This window comes from Diceros bicornis, chromosome 39 (assembly GCF_020826845.1).
Source record: "Diceros bicornis minor isolate mBicDic1 chromosome 39, mDicBic1.mat.cur, whole genome shotgun sequence".
In the NCBI taxonomy this organism is placed as follows: Eukaryota; Metazoa; Chordata; class Mammalia; order Perissodactyla; family Rhinocerotidae; genus Diceros; species Diceros bicornis.
Window position 1 is genome coordinate 9,304,115 of NC_080778.1, and position 20,549 is coordinate 9,324,663.

General features: G+C 49.0%; 1 protein-coding gene across 6 annotated transcripts in view; it reads left to right on the plus strand.

The window, feature by feature from the left end:
- Window positions 1-20,549, plus strand: part of AGPAT4 (1-acylglycerol-3-phosphate O-acyltransferase 4) — a 125,377-nt gene that overhangs the window by 99,525 nt on the left and 5,303 nt on the right. For all 6 annotated transcript variants that reach the window (XM_058534027.1, XM_058534029.1, XM_058534031.1 and 3 more), the window contains 4 exons: window positions 9,162-9,323; window positions 10,162-10,315; window positions 13,489-13,591; window positions 15,495-15,570. In XM_058534027.1, coding sequence (XP_058390010.1) covers window positions 9,162-9,323; window positions 10,162-10,315; window positions 13,489-13,591; window positions 15,495-15,570 — 495 coding nt within the window. The remainder of the gene's footprint in view (window positions 1-9,161; window positions 9,324-10,161; window positions 10,316-13,488; window positions 13,592-15,494; window positions 15,571-20,549) is intronic.

Genomic DNA, 20,549 nt, shown 5'->3' on the forward strand with positions numbered 1-20,549 from the left:
CGCAGGGGGCTGAAGAGAGCCACAATAAAGGGTGGACGTGCTCACTTGGGGCAGCAGGTGTGGGCAGGTAGGGGTGGTACCCAGTGTGTTTAACCTCAGACCCGGCAGCATCCTGGGAGTCCTCTGTCGTTCTGAGTGTCACCCCTTCATTTGGGTCCTGGAGGTCCAGGGGAGGAGCTGGAGGTCCAGGGGGGTGAGTTTTGGTGTTTGGGGCGGCTCTGTTGACCAACCTGTAGGGAAGAATTTCAGTATTTTAACAGCTGGTATAACATTTCGGTGCTTGCCAGCACACTGAATGCTGGCTCCCAGGGGTAGAGGAGCCTTCCAGATGGTGATGACATTGGAAGCAGGCCTTGGAGAATGGCATGATTTTAGGAGGGGATGAGAGATCTAGGGGAAGGGATACTTAGGAGGCAAGGAAGGGAGGTGGGAAGGGGCCTGAGGGAGGTCAAGAGTGAGGCGCCCACTCGGTGAGGATGTGACCAGTCGCCACGGTCCTGGGCTGTGCAGACAGACCCTTCCCAGTGTGGGTGGGGCCAAGTGTACACAGTCGCCCTCCCACACAGCCTCATTTCACTGGCCACCAGCTCTGTGTCTCAAGGTCATTGTGGGGTGATTTTGGAGTTACTGAACCAAATCAGAAAGCAAGGTCTGGGCGTCGATGCTGCTGTTTGGCTGTCCTCGCCTGGGCAGAGGTAGTGGTCTGCACGGCCCTCAATAAGACGACTCGCAGACGTCATAAAACCCTAGTAAGCCACTCAGGAGCTGAAACAAGAACCAAACCCAAACTGTGGGTGTTCTGACTTAATTTTGCCAGGATGTCTCTGGTTATTAACATTTAATATGATTCTTTCTGTGAAAGATCACACATAGCTGAAAACCAACATTTCTTAAAGTTTGATGATAAAAGGCTCACTTTTCTAACTAAAATTTTTCAGCAGGAAAAATGGCAATGCAGATTTGTTTAGAAAGTCCACGTGAATGTTGTTTCCTATAAACCTCCATCCATGGTAACATTCCCCCAAATTGTAGGTTCCCTGTGTTTTGTTTTCAAACATGTAAAACTTAGCAAACCAGTGGATGCTCTGAAAGATGAATCTATGCCTTCTTGCTCAAGTATTAAGAAAAATTTCTTTTTCCCTCTACTTACTGCAGAACAGTTCTCTGATAAAGTAGCAGGGGAGAAATAGATGTTGTACGCCAAAAAAAAAAAGAAAAAAAAAAAAACCCCAATCAATGGCTTAGAGTCCCACAGGTGCAGACTTGAACCCTGGCTCTTGAGTTGACCAGCTCTGTGACCTAGGGAAGGTTATCTGACTTTTCTTAACCTCAGTTAATAATTCCCATTTCCTGGTGGTGTCAGGGTTTAATGAATAGATAGGATATAATGAATAGACATAAGGGTTTAATGAATAGATGTAAAGGTTTAACGAATATAGTGAAATATCCAGTTCAAGTGCCTGGCACAAAGTTGGTGTGCAATAATTATCAGTTTCCTTGACTCTAATTAGTTTCCCTTCATTTATGTTTTCTTATTATGAAAAGTAGGATACAGTGTGGAGGACAGAAGAGAAATCAAATGTTTTACTAACTGGGGTTTAATCAGCTGCTCCTGCACTGGATCCTGGGCAACTGAACGTCCCATCATTTTCGTGCAGTACAAAGCATTGTTGCATCCGCCTTTATCCCGGTTCCTTCATACATGCATGCCAAGTTCCCTTGGGCTGCAGAGAGATTAGAAGCATCTAGATGTGGAGAAGGGTTTTATGTTTTCCTTTCCAGCTGATACACCTGCAGCTGTGGTTTGTCAGTTGATGGGGCAGGTTTGCACCACCCTCAACGCCCGGATCACGAGGACGTGTAGGAAAGGCTCCCCCGACCCCCTACCCTCCCCGGTTAATCAGCAGCTCTGTCCACATTGCTCTCCAGAGCAGGCAGGGACGCCCCTTTTTCCTCTGAGTATTCAGCAGTTAGGCCAGGCGTGGTGGGATCTGGATTGTACAGACAAGGAGCCCGAGAGAATGGTGGCGAGGTGAAATCCCTTACAACTCAGGCAGCCAGGTGAGTCGCTGGCCGAGGACGAAGTCAGCCGCTCATGGGAAGTGCAGCCGCACCTTGAGTCCGTAACTGAATCCATTCCTGGAAATGTTAGCATGCGCTTTATTTTTAAAAGCGTAGTCCCGAGATGACATACCAAGGTCTTCTTTTTTATTGACCAGAATCGTCTGGCAATGTCTTTAACAAGCTCAAGTAGGATCACACCGACCGAGTGTAAATCCAGGCCTGCTTATGGCAGCGATGCCGCTCAGCTTCTCCCTCCGCTTCATGCAGCCCTCAGCAGCTGCGCAAGCCCGAGGTGTTGGCTCTGGGAGCTGACTCCGCATTGCCCCGTGACTGCTCGCTCATCGTCACGTCCGTCTGCTACCTGCTCAGGGCCCTTTCCTGCCCCCATCTTCCTGTGCTTCCTTCACTGTTTACCAAACACCCACATGTGGAAGGTGCTGGGCACAAGGAAATAGCTTCCTTTACCTTCTGCCCTTGCAGAATCGTCTTCCCCCACCCCCGCCCCTGGAATCCTCCTGCTCTGTCTCCCTGTCTGCCCGCCTTGGAAGGACTCAGCCTGGCCTTTCAGAGCAGAGGCTGGGGAAGGGCCATGAGGGTCTGTGCCCGGGAAGGGGGCACCGGGCCTTGTGCAGGGAGCTCCTCACTCCTCTGTTTTGTCCTGGAGCCCTGATCCCACGGACCTGAGTCACATACCCCACATCCAAGAACCTCTGCATTTGTCCCCAGTGCCCTTCCTCCTCCTACTCCACGTGTGCACACCAGTCACACCAAGAACAGTTCAGGGCTTGGTAAAGGGAGGGATGCGGCCAGGTGGGGGAAGACATGGCCAGGAGCCAAAGAGCTCTGAGCATTCTGCTCGACTTGCACAAATGACATACGTTTCTTTCCAGTGTAAGAGGGAGGAATTCTCAGAGAGAGCTTTTGTTTCATGTTTGTTGTGTGCATTTCTCCTGTGGCTGTGACTAATCGTGGAACAGTGTTCATTTTGTCTGGGGACTCTCTTGAGATTTTTCTGCAAGTGTAAGGTCCTAGCATTTTCCTCTTTAGCATCAGAGAAGGAAGAAAGGAATGCAATGTAAGCAGAATGAGGCCACATGTGTGTTACCCTAGTTGGCACAAATTGCCTCTCTCACCTTTTGATACACACACACCCACACGCATACACACAGACACCCCTGGTTCGTTATTTTGAACTCCAGTCTTATCGCCTGCATTTTACTGAGGCTAGAGACTTACATTTCAGAGACACACGCTAGTCTCATCTTTCCTTTCTTGCACCCATCTCTTTTGCTGGAGAGCATTCTGTTCAACAATTTATTTGAAGAATTTTGTGGCAGAAGTAACATAGAAATTTCTAGCTTTCTGCTTCTCTTTTCCCACTAGACTTTGAGACCTCAAGGCCATGGATAGTTATATCCATCTTTGTGCCCCCACCGCATGGCACAAAGGAGGTATTTAACAAATACCTGTTGCATGGACAGAACCGTTTTGAGGTTAAAGTTCACACATCAAAATAGAGACTGAGCTGCTGGTTGACTTGCTAGTCTTCTATCGTGATGCGGCCAGACAGCATGGCTGGTCTCCACTAATCTTAAACATTGGCAACTGTGTCTCTAGCTTAGAGTGAAGAAAAAATTCAAAAGGTTAAAATGTGGATGTTTTAGCCTGCTTATTATGAAGGTCTTACTTGTTTTCAAAGTTCCACTTACGATACCCCATTCAGGTATTTTATATATTTAGTAGAAATAAATGACCTTGGGTGAACCCAAATGAGTAACTGGTGACCATACTGGTAAACCTTCAGGAACGGTCGTATGTTGGGAAGCTGGGAAGAGATATTTATGCAAACACCACCTTGACCAGGGACCATCTTGCTGACGAGTCTCAGTCCCTAATTGTGTTCTCTACTGGTCCCTACGGAGTGGTTAGAGGAGGTGGGGGCTTCATGGAAAGGTGACTACACAGGATGCCCTACTGGTTCCAACCATCCTACAAACCCAGCATCAACACAATATTTTCATCTTATCAATTGGCTGATAGCCATGGGGGAGAAAAACCTTAACTAGAAAGTCCTGATTCTGCTCATTTTTCACCACTGAGGCTGTGGAGCTGAGAGACATGAGGCGAGAGCCACACAATTTAGGGTTGGAATCACCAGATCTCAGTGCATCCTAAGGCAGTTCTTTCTAGCACCAGATGGTCTCTGCACAGGGCTTGACCAGTTGGCTGGAGGTGCTAACTTTGGGATTCAGGGGGCTGGCTGCTTCCCTGAGCAACTGGGTGGTCCCGACTATGATTATGGGCTGCTTGATTAGACTGACTGGGCAGCTGTGATAATTCTCAATTTCTCTCGCTCTCTCTCTCTCACACACACACACGCTCAAAAGTTTCATAAACTTAACTGTAGAATGTGATATATGACAGCGACTCCCTACAGCGACTGGAAAATGACCAGGCAGTACATCCCAGTCCCTTGCATCTGTGAATTGCTCTGTGCTGCCTATGAGCATTTTTTATTTTCTAGATACGCTTCTGTCTAGATGGGTCTGTTCATAAGTCGAACTCATCAGTAAATCCCCTCAAGTCCACCTTCAGAATAAACTCAGAATCAATGAAATTGGTTTATTTTCTTGTACATTCTCTCTAAAGGCATGGACCATCTGCACATGGAAACCTTTGCTTGGCCTGGGAGAGTCATGGTATTGATAGCATATTGAGTTTCCTGGAGGACTGTGTGTGAGCATATTTGAAGAGTAAGTTTCCAGGCTCTCGGTCATAAATGAGTTAACGCCTGAAATCTCTTAGCACCGTGCCTATGAGGGAGTACTTTGATAAACGTGCCTATGAGGGAGTACTTTGATAAACGTAACCTAAAAGAGACTTTCAGCCACTGTGCTGACTCGTGGTGGTATTAATAGCTACATTATTCAACCCCTGTGTATCAGGTTCTCAACTCTATGCTTTTTGTATATGTTTCCATATGTTATTAAATCTGTACAGCAACACTTTGAGGTAAGTATTACTTTCCTCATAATATAGCCAGGAAAAATTCAGGCTCAGGAAGGCTAAGTATCTTGACCGAAGTCACATAGCTGGGCCGTGGTAGAGCCTGGTTAAAACCAGGACTGTCTGATTCCACAGCTTTCCACAAAGCCCTATTGTCCCTGCCAAGGAAAGGAAATCGAGTAAAGTTTCTTTGATTTGAAAGATAAAAGTTTCTCCTTTAATGTTTTAAAACATTTCTTATATCAAGTAAACATGATCAACATCAAGGCCTAGGCCTATTGATGATACCCCGAATTCTAAGGTTGAAAGATGTATTAATTAATTGAAAGATGTATTAATAAACACAGAAATGTCTCCTCTGTTCCTTTTGATCATCAAAAACGAACATGCTGGTTTTGATCCAGAGCCTCACTTATGTTCCAGAAGCAAATGGTCAAAAATGTGCTGACGTCAACCACTTCTTAAAAGTGGCATCATTAGAGGGACACTGCAAAATATAGTCCTGATAAAAAGCAGGAAAATCTAACAAAATTAAAAAGTCACTCCTAATCTGACCACCCAGCTATAGCTACCATTATTTTTCTGTTTTTACTTTTTTCATACAGTCATAATCAGACTGTAGACTCAGCTTTGATTCCAGATCTTTTAAAAATTCAGTATTATATAATAAGCATTTCCCCAGCCACTAACTATTCATAGAAAACAAATATTAGTGGCTCTAAATCAAAGGGTGACAAACTTTGTCTGTACCTGGCCAGACAGTGAATATTTTAGGCTTTGGGGACCACTAGCCTCTGTCACAACTATTCAGCTCAGCCGTTGCAGCCTGAAAACGGCCATAGGCAATGCATACATGAAGGAGTGGCTGTGTTCCAATAAAACTTTATTTATAAAAACAGGTAGCAGAGCAGATTTGGCCCTCGGGCTACAGTTTGCTGATTCCTGCTCTTGAGTATTATATTATGCACTGTACGGTGTAGCATATAAGCCATAATTCATCCAACTCTTCTACTGTGGGACATTTGAATGGTTTTCAGTGCTCCATCTAACACGGTAAGACAGCAGTGGACATGTAGACTCTTGAGGTCCCCTCCTTTGGTCTACACATGGATCCCATGTCACTGCCAAAGTTGCCATGTCCTTTTAGCAGCAGGCCATCCAAGGCCAAGCACTAAGACCCCCTGGGTTCTTGTGGGATGGAACCATTAATAGGAAGTACCCCTGAGAGGACTTCTCCCCCAAAAGCAGCTGTGACTCACTGCAGGGGACCACTCGCCTTCCCAGACCCAAGGCTGCTACTTTAGCACAGGGTCCACCTCTTGGCCATCCATCGGATCACCTTTCACAACTCCTTCATATTGCCATGAATTATTTTTAGAATGAGTTCAGGAATATAAAATTTTTAAAAATAGTCCTAACCTACCAAGAAGATAAGTTGAGTTCATTGGTGAAGATTTTTGTTTTCATTTTAGAGGCTGTGAGTAGAGAGGGGACTGAAACACAGGAAGCAGGGAACATGAGCACATCCCCGCTGACAGGAGGAGCGTCCGGGGGAGGGGGCCTCCCACGCCTGGACCCGCCAGTGGACACAGAGTGGATGGGCTTTTAAATGGCTCCTGTGGGGAGAGTGGTGATGCCCAGGCAATCTGTCCTCATGCTTCTGAGTGACAGGCATTTCCTTCTCATTTATAGCATGAGAAAGCAGGAGGCAGGATAATTAGTTCACCCTCTTAGGACTATAAAGTAACTCCATGTTGAAAAGAGAGAAGCTGAATCTAGAGAGATTTTTAACAGTAACGTGACTGATGCTCTGGACTTCTTGAGGCCGTGGTCAGCTCGAGAGGTTCAGAAACCCTGATTCCAGTGGCTTCAGCCATGAAGACGTTCCGTTACCTCAGACAATAGCAGGGCTGCAGCCAGACGCCTCCCGGGTTGGCGCAGTGTCCCCAGTGGCCTCGGCATTCTAGGCTGTTGTCTGAGGGTCCCCACATGACAGTCAAAGCTGTGACACATTGAGCAACCGTGTTCATGGCAGGGAAACCGGCCGGGCCTCCAGGCTATCTCTTTTTCTCAGGGAGCAGTATCTTCCCCAGAAGCCCCAGGACATATGCATCCCCAGAGGACCTCTGAGTCACCTTGGTCAGAACTGGGTCATATGCCCACACTAAGCTGAGGGGTCCAGGGGAACCCTGAGCTGGGCTGGCATCCCTCATGGTCACCCCCAAGCCTGAGCATGTTGCCTTTGGAACAAAATGGAGAGTCTGTAATGAAAGAGGAGGGGAAATGGCTGTTGGGTAGGCGGCCAGCGTCTGGCCGAGGGATTTGATGTTCATTAACGTTTATCATGGACATTGGCCTCCAACAGACAACCTGGCCTAAATGCTCAGCTTCCCCCACTGTTAGCTGTGTGATTCTGGGCAAGTTAGTTAACATCTCTGAGCCTCAGTTTGATCATCTGTACAATGGGTGCCTATTCCTGTTGGTTTATACTTGAACGGGATTTATATAAAGTGCATAGCCTGTGGCACATGGTAAGCCCTCCTCCCATGCACAGGGAGTCCTCTGACCCACAGGGACTCGCCTCCCGGTCCTCCGGGGGTGGGCCTCTGATTTTTTTTTTTTTTTTTTTGGTGAGGAAGATTGGCCCTGAGCTAACATCTGTTGCCAATCTTCCTCTTTTTGCTTGAGGAAGACTGTCGCTGAGCTAACATACATGCCAATCTTCCTCTATTTTGTATGTGGGATGCTATCACAGCATGGCTTGATGAGCTGTGTGTAGGTCCATGCCCAGGATCCGAACCCGAGAACCCTGGCCCACCGAAGTGGAGCACGTGAACTTAACCACTATGCCACTGGGCTGGCCCAAGGCCTCCAATTTTGTGGCTCAGTTCTCTGCAAGAGAGTTTGAGTGTTGGATTTGTGGGAGAAACAAAAAAACACCCATCAAAACACGGAGACTAAGCTGAAAGGTGTCTGTACTTTTCTTTCTTTGTTGTTTTTTAAAGGTAAAGGGAGAAGTGGCCGTTCATGCCATTCTGGGGTCTCCACGGGTGGGTTGGGGGACATGGCTGATTGCCCCTCTGCCGAGCTGTAGCTTCTTGGTTGTCGAGGAAGAGAGGAGAGATGGCCTTGCCGACACATCGCTCTTCTTGCCTCTGGGCCTCCTGAGTTCAGGGGCATAACCCGACCCTAGTCACCAGGGGATCAGCTAAGGCTGCCCCGACCGTCCACATTACCGCCTGCGGCATCTGTGCCGTTGATTGACTGATGATGGCTATTTCAAGGAGCGTCCTGGCCAATTCCAAAATTAAGGGTGACAGATATAGAACCCAGACCCACTAGATCAAAAGCTGTTTTGGTGTCTCCCCAGCCCCCTCCACCCGACTGAATCCCTGGTCGTCCCCAGTCTAGCATAGGCTGTGTAGCCTGGCACAGCTGGTTAGAGGCCCAGCCTGCTGGTGGGCCAAATCCTTGCATCTGGAGCAGCCTCGGGTCGTCTCTGGCAGATGCCCAGGCACCACTTTCAGCCTTAGAGCTGAGCTGGCGAGGGGATGGGTGGAGAGTTCCCAATGGGAGCTGGTGATCTGTTTCACTCCCAGCTCCACCATTTCCCAGCCGTACAATCCAAAGAATCCTCTGGGTCCCGTTTCCTGGTCGTAATGTCTCCCCTGCCTGCAGAGCCAGCAAGTCTGGATTGAGTGAGATCTAGAGGAACAGTTTGGTAAATGGCGTTACCAACTGCATGATGGGCTTAGTAAGAAGAAGCGATGGTGACCACCTGGAGACCCTTGGAGGATGACCCGAGCATCCCCGAGACCCTCAAATGTTCCTGACTCTTGCTGGTGCCTGCCCTCCCCCATTGAGACCCAGGCCCCTCCCTCCACGCCCCGACACAGGACGGAGTTAGCACAACCTTGACCTCCAGGTGGGGAGGCTCTGGGGTCAGTGGCTTCTTGCTTCACTGTGTTCCAGAACTGTCCCCTTCAGCCTTTGAAGTGCACATTTTCTTTTTCTAGTAACATCTCCAAGAGCCACGGGAGACAGCCCCATTATCCCTTTCACGGACACCCCGGCCCCCTTCTCTGTTGCAGGGCTCCAAAGTCCTGGCCAAGAAGGAGCTGGCCTACGTCCCCATAATCGGCTGGATGTGGTACTTCACGGAGATGGTCTTCTGCACACGCAAGTGGGAGCAAGACCGCAAGACCGTCTCGCAGAGCTTGCTGCACCTCCGGGATTACCCAGAGAAGTATTTTGTACGTAAGGCCCAGAGCAGCCTCACCACACCTGCACCACACCACACCGATGCACAGCCCCCGGAACAGCCTGACATGCCTCCCGCCGCCCTGCCGGCCTGCCCACGGCCTCCCCCACTGCGCGCACGCTGCCTTCGTCCTGTCTCTGGGCTTACTGATGCAGACAGAAATCCTAAGGAAGCTCCTGTCACTCACACACACACTCAGGATGCTCTTCTTACACTCACACACATTCACACTCAGGATGCTGTTGTCACACTCACTCATTCACATTCAGGATGCTCTTGTCACACACACATATACACTCAGGATGCTCTTGTCAAACACACACTCACACTCAGGATGCTCTTGTCAAACACACACTCACACTCAGGATGCTCTTGTCACACTCACACTCACATACACACAGGATGCTCTCATCACACACACACACACACACACACACACACACACTCTCTCTCTCTCTCTCTCTCTCTCTCTCTCTCTCTCTCCTCTTCTTTCTAAGTATCCTCAAATGGTAAACCCTTTGTCTCCAAAGTTCATGAGAACCTTGGACACAGGAGACACTGGGCAGCCAGAGGTCCATGCACAGAGCCATGAGCAGAGGAAGGCGGGCCTCTGGGCCCCACCCAGCTGCCGGGCCATCCTTGCTCTGGCCATTCCCTAAGGGCTCCTGTAGGACCGTGTGTGACTGCAGTGTATGAAGGGGGACGGCATGTGACCTATAGGATGGATGGCGTGTGTGACCCTGGGCACGAGTGTGGCCACAAGGCTGTGTGTGAGGGAGGGCTGTGTGTGACTGTAGGACCCTGGGTGACCACCACCCTGTCCCTTCCAGTTCCTGATTCACTGCGAGGGCACCCGCTTCACAGAGAAGAAGCACCAGATCAGCATGCAGGTGGCTCAGGCCAAGGGGCTGCCCAGCCTCAAGTACCACCTGCTGCCGCGCACCAAGGGCTTCGCCGTCACCGTGAGGAGTTTGAGAAATGTAGGTAAGGAAGATCCCGGGGTCCCCGGCCTCCCCACTGCAGCAAGGAAAACCAAACCCCAGCACCCCTGATACAAATAGCTTTGTCCTTGGCTATGCTTCCCAGTGACTGTGGCTAGGAGCTAGGAGGGGACAGAGGATGGCACGTGCACACCTGGCATCAGAGGTTCGGCCACTGCCCGCTCTCTCTCACACACATTCACACACTCACACTCCACAGTCACACACTTACACACACAGGCTGAGCTGACACTGCCCTCTACTGCTCAGTCCCGGTACTGCAGGGCTGTGGGGCCCATGTGGATGCCCGGGGTCCTCACCTGGGTTCAGCCTGGCCCACACCGCCCCCTCCCCGGGGTAGCCCAGGTTGTTGTTGTTTTGTTTTTGTTTGGCATTTCTTGCCCATCTCTTGGCACCAGCTGCCTCCAGATGATGACCTCTGTGACCTTGTCATCTGTCTGAGCTGACCCTCTGAGTTTGGGAGAAAGTAGCAACCCCAACTTCTCTCCGGCCTCTGGTCACGATTGCTCTGTCTTCTTTCTAGTCCCCATCCCTTGGGTTCAGAAAGACCCACTTCCCTTGTCCCTTGGCTCCAAAGGGGGCGGGAAGGGCCACGCCCTGCTCCAGGGCTGACTCAGGCCTTCCTTAGTCCTCCTGGGGCCAGGCTGGGCGCAGTCGTGGAGGGAAGAGACGGGCCACCGGTCACCTGGCTCCTGTCCCCACATGGCCTTCTCCCCTTGGCCTGGCCGGTGGTTCTCCCATCGACCTGTGAGGCCAAGGGCACAGGGCCCCAGCTCCTCCCAGGCCTGCATCGGGGATCTGGGTTAGACAGTGCGGGTGTGGACGGCAAGGGGTCTCCTGTGGCGTTGCCCACACCTGGGGTCTGGCAGGACCTGTGCAGACGCAGCCCCACCCAGGCCTCCTGTTGGGGCCTCTGCAGCGATGGGGCCCCGAATCTGCGTTTTTAACCGAGGCCCCACTTCCGCAGCCACTGCAGTGGGGGTTTAAGAACCCCATCCGCGCCCCCTCCCCCAGCCTGCCTTGCTTTTCACCCGTCCCCGCAGCCTGCCGCCGTGCCCTGGCCGCTCCCCCTGTGTCCCGGCTCTGACCTTTGTCCCATTACCTGGTGGACTTGTTTCCTCTCACCCAGCTTCTCATCGCTTCCTTCCCGCCCCACCTTCTCCTGGTCACCACGTTTCCTGACTGCTCCTTGCTGGCCCCGTGCCACATGCGCCACCCACAGACACCACCATTTCTGCTCCTCACAGCACCCGAGCATCCAGCGTCACTCCCGGGGAGAGGGAGGAGAAGCGGGTTCTGGAGACTTGGTAGCTTATTGGGGTTTAGCAGAACCAAGGGCCTCCCAGGCGTGGCCGCCTGGGCACTCCCTCTCCACGGCCCCGGCCTCCAAGAGGAACCACGTCACAGAGGGGCACCAGCTGTCGTCTACGAACACGTTTTATTCTGGATTTGCTCTAAGGACTAGGACCTGTCTATAGCTGCCCCTGTCTGCACGCCTGACCCCAGCAACCAGGGCCAAGGATGCCCACCTGTTGCTTATCCCTCCTCTGACCTCCCAGACACAAGTTGCTTCCATTTTGGCCATCCGGCAGAGTCAGAGATAGTCAGGAGACCCAGCCATGGGGCCCCGCTCCTCCCTCACTGGCTGTGTGAGCCTGGGCAAGTCACCTCACCTCTGATCCTAAGCTTGCTCTTGCAGGAAACTTCTTAGGGTTGCAAGGAGGGTTAAACGAGGAATATGTGCAGGACTTAGTGTCAGGTCTGGCACATAGTGAACATTTAATCAAATATTGGCTGAATGCCCTTTACTAGGGGTAATTTTAAGCTTAAATGCCTGGAAAATATAACAAACATGGGGGTTATTTTCCACAAGCCAGATTTTCCCGGTCGGTGACGCCTCTCCCCACGAGGGAGGATAGTCAGTCTCCAGCCCCGAGGAGGATGGGAGAGTGGTCTCAGTTGCTGGGTCAGGGAGTGGCTACCCCCAAGCACTTGTGCAGGCCAACAGGAGGGATTCCCCTTGGCTAAGATGCACTTGAGCTGCCAGAGCACCCCCGTGGACCCCACATGGATGGTGATTTTTTTTCCTTATTTTCAAATCTTGGTTCTTCATATTCACAGCCGGACCAAATGACTTTCTACCCTCCTCTCATCCTCCGATGCACTTTATTAATAGTAATTGCACATATGCAAAGCTCTCAGTAAAGTACCAGGCTCACAGTCTATCGAGCACAGACAAGGGGCTAGGCCCATGGGACCTGCTGACATTCGTCATCTAGCAACCGTGGGACAGAGGCATCAGGAGTCCCGTTCTCCCGGAGAACTGGGCTCAGGGAGGCTAAGCGGCATGTCCAAGAGAAGATCCCGTGGTTGGGAAAAGGTGGCCTGGGATTTGCACCCAGTCTGACTCCAAAACTCCTGTTCTTTCTACCGTCCAGCCCTGTCTCCCTGACGTGGCAGGAAGAGGCCATCTGTTTCCACTTGGCATTTCTACACTGCTGTTCGCTCACTGTTCATTCATGCATCCTGCCAGCCTGCCACCCAGTGAGCATTTATCAGGCATGGGCCAGGTCCTGGGACTGCGACAGTGAATTCTGACATCACTTTGAATATATTGACAGGTTAACTCACCAGTCAGTAGACCTATTAAAATCACAGATTCTTGTTTGTTCCTCAGCCATGTTTCAACGGACTATAGTTCAATTCCTTAAGAAGTTTCCAGTATCTTATTCTAGTTTTGTAGCTGTCTTATTTTCTAGAGGAAAAAATGCACATAGAATGGTCATGCAGCCATAAGTCAGACACATCCTCAGAGAGTATTCTCTGGATTGCTTCATCTTACTATTGCTATTTGTTTAAATATTTGCATTTGTTGTAGTCATCTCAGTGGGACACTGCAGTATTACTTTAAACTGGTCTGACCTCAGTCATAACTCGGTTTCCCATTACTAAGTGGTAGTGTGCTTTTCTGATTACAAAATGTGTCCAGTGTAGACCATTTGGACAACAGAGCAAGCATGAAGAAGAAACCAGTAACGTCCTCATTCCGAGATAACCAGCTAGCAATTTGATTATTGTTTTCCAATGTGTGTATTTACAAAACAAATTTGGGTTCACACGCTCTATACTGCTTTGTATTTGTTTTATTTTTTATAGTTTCAGCTGTATATGACTGTACACTCAATTTCAGAAATAATGAAAATCCAACACTGCTGGGAGTCCTAAATGGAAAGAAATATCACGCAGATTTATATGTTAGGTAAGTTGGCTCCATTTCCTTTCCAGAAAAGAGAGGGCCGGCTTCAACGTAAATAAATCACAAATGACCTACGGACCTTCTTCCAGGGAAATCTATGTAATATTTTCTTGTCTGCAGTCTGTACTGAATTGAACTTGTTCACAGTCTGTAGTTATATTATGAACTCGAGACAGACAGGCCACTGTTGCACATAATCAGGGGAAGCCTCCTTTCCTCCCAGCTACTTCCTGATTCTCTCTCACCATCATCCTTATCACGGAGCTCAGGTTGGACAAATGCAAAACAATATTTTACACAATCATTTTGAGACTGAGTGTGACAAGATGATTTTATTGACCCCTTTTCTTGGAGGATTTGTCAGCTACATAGAAATATACAGAGATAAGAGCATATATAATTTATAAGGCCGTCTAGAAGCAAATGGAGAACATTTTAGTGGTACCTCACTTATGTGTTATATTCCAAGCTATTACGATTTTATTGAAAACACTTTCACAAGACGTATAGAATGGGTCTGACCCTAGTCCTCTGCAATGTCATTGAGATTAGTGGGAAACAACTGAAAGACACTGCAGACAGTAAAACACAAATGTGATTCACACATTAAAACCCAATGTGACGGGGCTCAGGGATGGCACTGGCTTCTTGTGCGGGAGGTTGTCTCCCCCGAAGGCCAACCAAGATGATCTGAAGTGCCCACTACTGGAGATTAGCCAAGTGTTCTAGAACACTCTGTATGTGGCAATAACGTCAAATATGTTATTGAAAAAAGCAAAATCGCCTAAACTCCCACTATCCAAGTAAAGAAATAGTAGGCAGGCTTTCTAACTCTTTTCAAGAAACACATTTAGAGATCTGGTTTGCAAACCAGAGTAGATCAGAAAGAGCAAAGTGGACTATTTGTGGAAGACTATGTGCGAGCTTACAGGGTAATTTTTACTTATGTGAAAAACTTAGCTCTGTATAATACTGCCTGTTATAAGACGAAATTCCACAGTTTACTCTCTTAACAGGCTATAGTGAGATGGATAAGTTCTAAAAATGTCTATTAGTAAGTCATTGGGCCAGAGAGGGGAATGAAATGACCCACAGAAAATCATGATGGATGCAGAAATTTACATGGACAAAATCAAGTAAATGAACATGCCATGCATTTTGTGAAATCACAAAAGCCAGCAACCTAAAAACAAATAGAAATATCTATGGAACAGGAAATGTGGCCCAGTGACTTCTCCTCTCGTTCAGCATAGGCTGTTTGCAAGTGATGGAGCCTTCAGCCCTGACAGCACCAGCCCACGGCCCCCTGGAATTTCTATCTCCCACTCGTGAGCCGAGGGTCTGAGCCACAGAGCCTGGTTTCTCCTGTCTAGGAGGAACATTAGTTCTCCAAGATACACATCCTTTTACTTAGCCAAACCCTTGCAGAAAGTCGGCCTCAAGACTGCCCACAAGGCCAAAGGAATCATGCAATGGGAGATACTTTGCCATTAGCGTTGTTGCCTGGCTGGGACAAGTTCCAGCATATTATGTCCTACACAGATTCTGTGTATGTGGGAGTATCTCATGTGGAAACGGAGGCCTTGTTTTCTACTGAGAGGCAAACGTCAGGCGTCTGGAGCCTTTCTGTAAAGTGGCAGGGAGGACGGAAAGAGGCCAGTGTCCTCTCCTGACCGAGTCTCTGTCTGAGTCACTGAAAGGGCCCTGGCTCGTTCCTTCCTGGGCCATGACTGCAACATGGTGGACATAGATTTCCCCCCTTTCTATCAACTGAATTAGCCTCTTCACATCCACATGATTGCTGCTCCCTAAACAGAAGCCAAAGATGGCAAGCACTGTTATTTTGAAATCAGGTTTGGGGCGCCTGGCATTGGCCTCCTCCCAGTAGCTGCTCTCTGCTTTGCAGGCGGATTCCTCTAGAAGAAGTCCCGGAAGATGAGGACAAGTGTTCAGCCTGGCTCCACAAACTCTACCAGGAGAAGGTCAGTGCAGTGGGGGCGGCCCTGCAGGGGCTCACGGATCCACTTCTGGTGGCAGCTGTGGGTGCAGTGTGGGGGCCTTTGGGAACTGAGAGGGGCGGCAAGCCTTCTTCCATTGGGTGAGATCTCACACCCCAGTTATCGGCAGTCCTGGAGCTGCCACTCTACTTGGCAAGAGGAAAAAGAACAGGGCAAATTATTTTTTACGGGGGCTTCAGAGAAAGAATGGAACTAGTTCATGGGTGTAGTGGACAGAAAGGAAGTAATGGCCCCAACAGCTGTGTCTATTTTCGTGTCTCTGGTCCTAAAGCAAAATACTCTTGAAGGTGTGGTGTTCTCTTTAGCCAGGCAGATGGTCTTCATGGCTTCTGGGTCCACCATTTGTTCACCTGTGTGGTCTCAAAACATCACGGGCACAAGCAGGATAAAGCCCAGAAGGCTCCACCTTGGCTGGGTTTGACCTGCTGCAGTGCCCCCTCCTGTCTGTGCTCCAGCTCCCCAGGGCCCCCCACTTTCTCTTTCCTTCCTCTGAGCAGGGCCTTATCTTTCATTGGTTTCTCTCCATTTTTATGACCAGGTCTCACTACCCAGTAAAAACTTATTTCTGATCCATCATATGTTTTAAGCCCAAACCAGTGCATTATCTAGAATCAGACACATTTGGCAGAATTCTAATTTCCTTTCATCCAATTCCATGAATAGACTGGCTGACATTTGCTTTTTCTCCCCATCCCTGAAGAGAAGATAATCACACAAAACTTTATGAGACCTCCGCTCCAGTTGAATAACAGTTTTAATCTTGCCTTTGAGAATCTGTTAGGATCTCGGTCCAAAAGTCTTCCAAGTTACCGCCATCAAATTAAGTACAGACGCTCTTATAAATAAATATGCTGTTTTTGGAATCAAGATCCTGATAGTCTCTTAGCAAGAAGTGGCTCCTGTCTTCCCAAGTAAGTGTTTTTCCAATGATGCCTTTGAAATGCCACTCTGAGTTGGCCATTTTGGTCTCTTTTCTGGCTGGGTTATGGGCATAGCTCTCAGACTCCTCTTAAAGAGCGACGTTTACCTGTGACCAGAGCTGCAACTGTCCAGATGCCTAGGCCTCAGCCTCAGAGATTCCTGCTGAGTAGGCCTGAAGTGGAACCTAGAAATGTGTATTTCTAGGAAGCTGCTTCTGACGCAGACGGTCTGAGGACTCGTGTTTGGAAACGCACTGCCTGATGCTTTCTAACAGCAGATGCCAAGTTATCGAGGTTCTGTGCTGATGCACAGACAGAGAAACACAAAACAATATAAATTCTTTCCCTCTGGTTTCCTGCACGAGGCAGCATTCTCCTTGTGCTGTTTTCTAGTTTCATCGAGGCAGTATAAAAAATGTCACTGTTAGCACAAAGAAAAATGGGCCAAGAAAAGGCCTAAGAAATGAATCCTTTCATAAAGAGCCACATAAACAAATCTACAACAAATGCAGGCCCCAAACTATCAAAGCAAAGGAGATTTTTCTCGATCTGCCCTTTCTTTCCTCTGTCCAGGCGTGAGAACTGTGGTCATGGTGTAAACCGGGCCTCCTTGGGCTTTTAGCAAAGAGGCCCCTTTCCTTCTAGATAAAGTCTCAGAATGTTTTTCTCTCAACTATGTTTGCATTAAAATGATAACGTTCAATTTGGGAGAGTTCCTCAAACAGCCATAGTTCAAAGCTCTTATGTTAGTGACGAGGAAATTAAGGTCCAGAGAATGATGTAATTTGCCCACATCTTCCAGCTCCGTAAGCAGAGCCAGGTGCCGGGGGCCAGGTCTCTTCTCCACACGGCGGCTGGGACGACAGCCCAGTTCCCTGCGTCTGTGAACAGACCTTTGAGGCTGGCCTTTTCCCTTGGGGGACAACCACTGACCAGTAAGTGGAAGTGGTCAGCAGTGCCACCAAGAGGAAATGAGAGTACATATCAAAGAACGATATGCATCCTACCCTTTCTGTGTCAGGAGACTAGATGTGTCCGGGGCTTTCCGTGCCAAAAATCTTGGTGCCCCACCAAGCTTGTTGAAGTAGGACTCTGTTTTAATCATCATCTTTTAGATGTACGGTGTCCAAAGACAACTCTGTTGGCTTTGAGCTTGGGGTTTTAGGGCAGTTCCCAGTTCAATTTCACGGCCAAGTAAGTTTCTGCAAAATGTGGGAGGGAGTGGTGGGCAGCCAACAGGGGTGTGCCAACATGGTATTCTGTTCAAGCAGGGACACGAATAAAAAGAAATCTACCACTGCCATTTAAACACTCGCAAAAATAGAAAGGGTGTCATCTCTGAAAACAGGGCCATCCTTTAAGTGGAACAAGTTGAGCATTTAGAAAACGCACACGTTTATTACATGTCAGGGTTTGGGACCCCTGCTTGCTATAGAGGGTGTGACATGACCCTCACATGATCTCCTTGGGGACACAGGCAGCTGCCAAATGCACTCCATCTCAGGTTGAACCTACAGTCCCAGAACCACTGTCCGCAGAGCCCTCATGGTTTCTCAGTTGTCTGTTTTGAACAATTTCTGACTTTTCATTTCTAACTTAAAGCAACTTAAACTTGTAGGGTGATGTCTGCTGAAGGGATGAGAAATTAGCCATTAATGGTGCAAATTAAAATATGGGTGAAAGAAGCGACATTCTGGGCTGTCTTGTGGGTGTGCAGGGTCCACGGAGGCCAAGGTCGGAGTGGCTCTGTGTGGGGTGCAGAGCTGGGAATGTGGGGTGCAGGGCCAGCGGGAAAGGCTCCACTTACAAGCACTGGCCTTCAAGAATAAGAATTAAGGGTTTTGCAAGCTGGCAATCATTTCTTTGCTTATACTAAGGGTTTTGCAAGCTGGCAATCGTTTCTTTGCTCCTTGGAAGGGTGGCAGGATCTGGGGCTTGGCCCCAAGGCACAGTCCTTTGCAAAGGCCACTCTCAGGCCCGAGCTCTGGCTTCAGGTGCTGGAGGCCAGGTCTTTTCTCTCCAGGGAGGCTGGGACGCCTCCACCTGAGAATATGGGGAGGGCTGTTCTCAGACACCATCTCCTCTGCCAGACTCGCTGACAAAAGAGGAGCCAGCTCCGTCTCTGTCCCTCCCTTTCTTTTTGTCTCTTTTCTTTTTCCTTCTCTTTTCTTCCCTCTCTCCCTCCTTTCTTCTCCAAGACCACAAGAGAAATTTTATTTTGCTAAGCCCAATGTTGGGCAAGCCCAGCCGCTCCGGCTGTGTAGACGGCATGGCCTCTGGCACCCTCCTCTCCGGGGCTTGGGTCATCTGCTGCTGACTGTACGCTCAGGGCATTCACCAACAGGATCTCACCCTCCTTCTGACTTTTGGGTTGGTGTTTCTGTCTGGAACAAACCAACTCTCCTTTCACCAAATACTATTCTCAGTTCCAACTTAGGCCATGTGATGATCACACACGGAAACGAAAAATGAAAGCATCATAACAAAAGTCCCCTCCTGGCAGGGCAGGCTTTATTACAAAAGAAGTTATCCAGCCAGGAGAGGTCACAAACATCCCGCTGTGGGAGCTGAAGTCTGGCCCCCCACAGGCCCTCCGCGTCCCACCATGCAAAGTAACAAAGTCACAGTCAGGAAGCCTGGAAGGCCAGCAAGAGTTACTACAGTGGCCATGTCGCTGGGTAACAGGGAGGGGTCCTGGGGTGAGATTTAGTTTTCTAAACAAACCAGAGAAAAAGAAAACTGTTCAGGGAATAAGAAGTCCTGCATCCTGCTGACTCCTAGAGAAGGGAGAGCTTGTTCCTCTTGCTAGAGGTGCACATAAACAGTCTTGGCCTAGCAAATGTCTTTCTAGAAACAAGACAGCAAAAGCATCATCGGTCCCCCATTGTAATATTACAATAGGAAAAGGTGCTTAAGACCACTAAGGAAAAGAATTTTAAAAAACGTGCCCATTTTTAAAATGAGTGAATTTTATGGTATGTGAATGACGCCTCAATAAAGCTGTTTTTAAAAAGGCATAAAAGTATCACCTCCTGGCTTAGTCCAGTCAGGCTTCTATAGCCAAGTGCCACAGACTGGGTGACTTATAAACAACAGAAATTTATGTCTCACAGTCTGGAGGCTGGGAGTCCAAGATCGGGGTGCCCACATGGTTGGGTCTGGTCACGGCCCTCATCCCACTTGCTGAGTCCTCACGAGATGGAGGGAGTGAAGGAGCTCTCTGGGGGTCCCTTAGGGCACTAATCCCATTCATGAGGGCTCCACCCTCATGATCTAATCACCTCCCAGAGGCCCCACCTCCTAACACCATCACACTGGGGGGTACAGTACATTTCAACACAGGAATTCTGTGGGGACAGATTCAGTCCACTGCACAGTTATCAGGCTCCGGGTGGCCCCCACTTGGGATGAGAAAAATCACCCACATTTCTGGCAGGGAGGCAAAGTGAGAGGCCTTGGCAGAGTTAGGTGCCATCTCTTGGGCATGTCATCATCACTTCCTTATAAGTCATCTGTTTAGGCGACAGGCTCTGTGTGCCTCAGTTCTTGAGGGTGGGAGCACCTGGCACATGAGTCGATTGTCCTATAGTTTCTTGATTACTTGATTTCCCCTGAGAACCTCCGGGCTCCCCTCAGCCTTTGTCCAAGAAGAGACACAAGGAGGGAGGTCTGGACTCAGCTGGGGAAGGGGCTGCAGCACAGAGCTCCTGAATCCCCAGGGAAGGGGTTAGAGGTTATCCAGCCCAAATGGCCCGTTTGTGGACTCATTTTAATAATGATTCTGAGTGGTCAAAAAACTGTATTATTCATACCCCCTGACTGGGAGAGAAGAAAAGTGTAATGTACTTTAGACATTTCTATCTCAAGTTGTTAAAGGAAAAAATTCAGCACTTAACATCTAAGTTTCAGGTGTATGGAAGCTCGTTTTCCAGAAAACTGGACTCCTTCAAGAACTGGGACATTACTAGGCTAAGATGGGTTGCAAACAGCCCGGTGCGGCCCAGCGTTGTTTTTGGCACACAC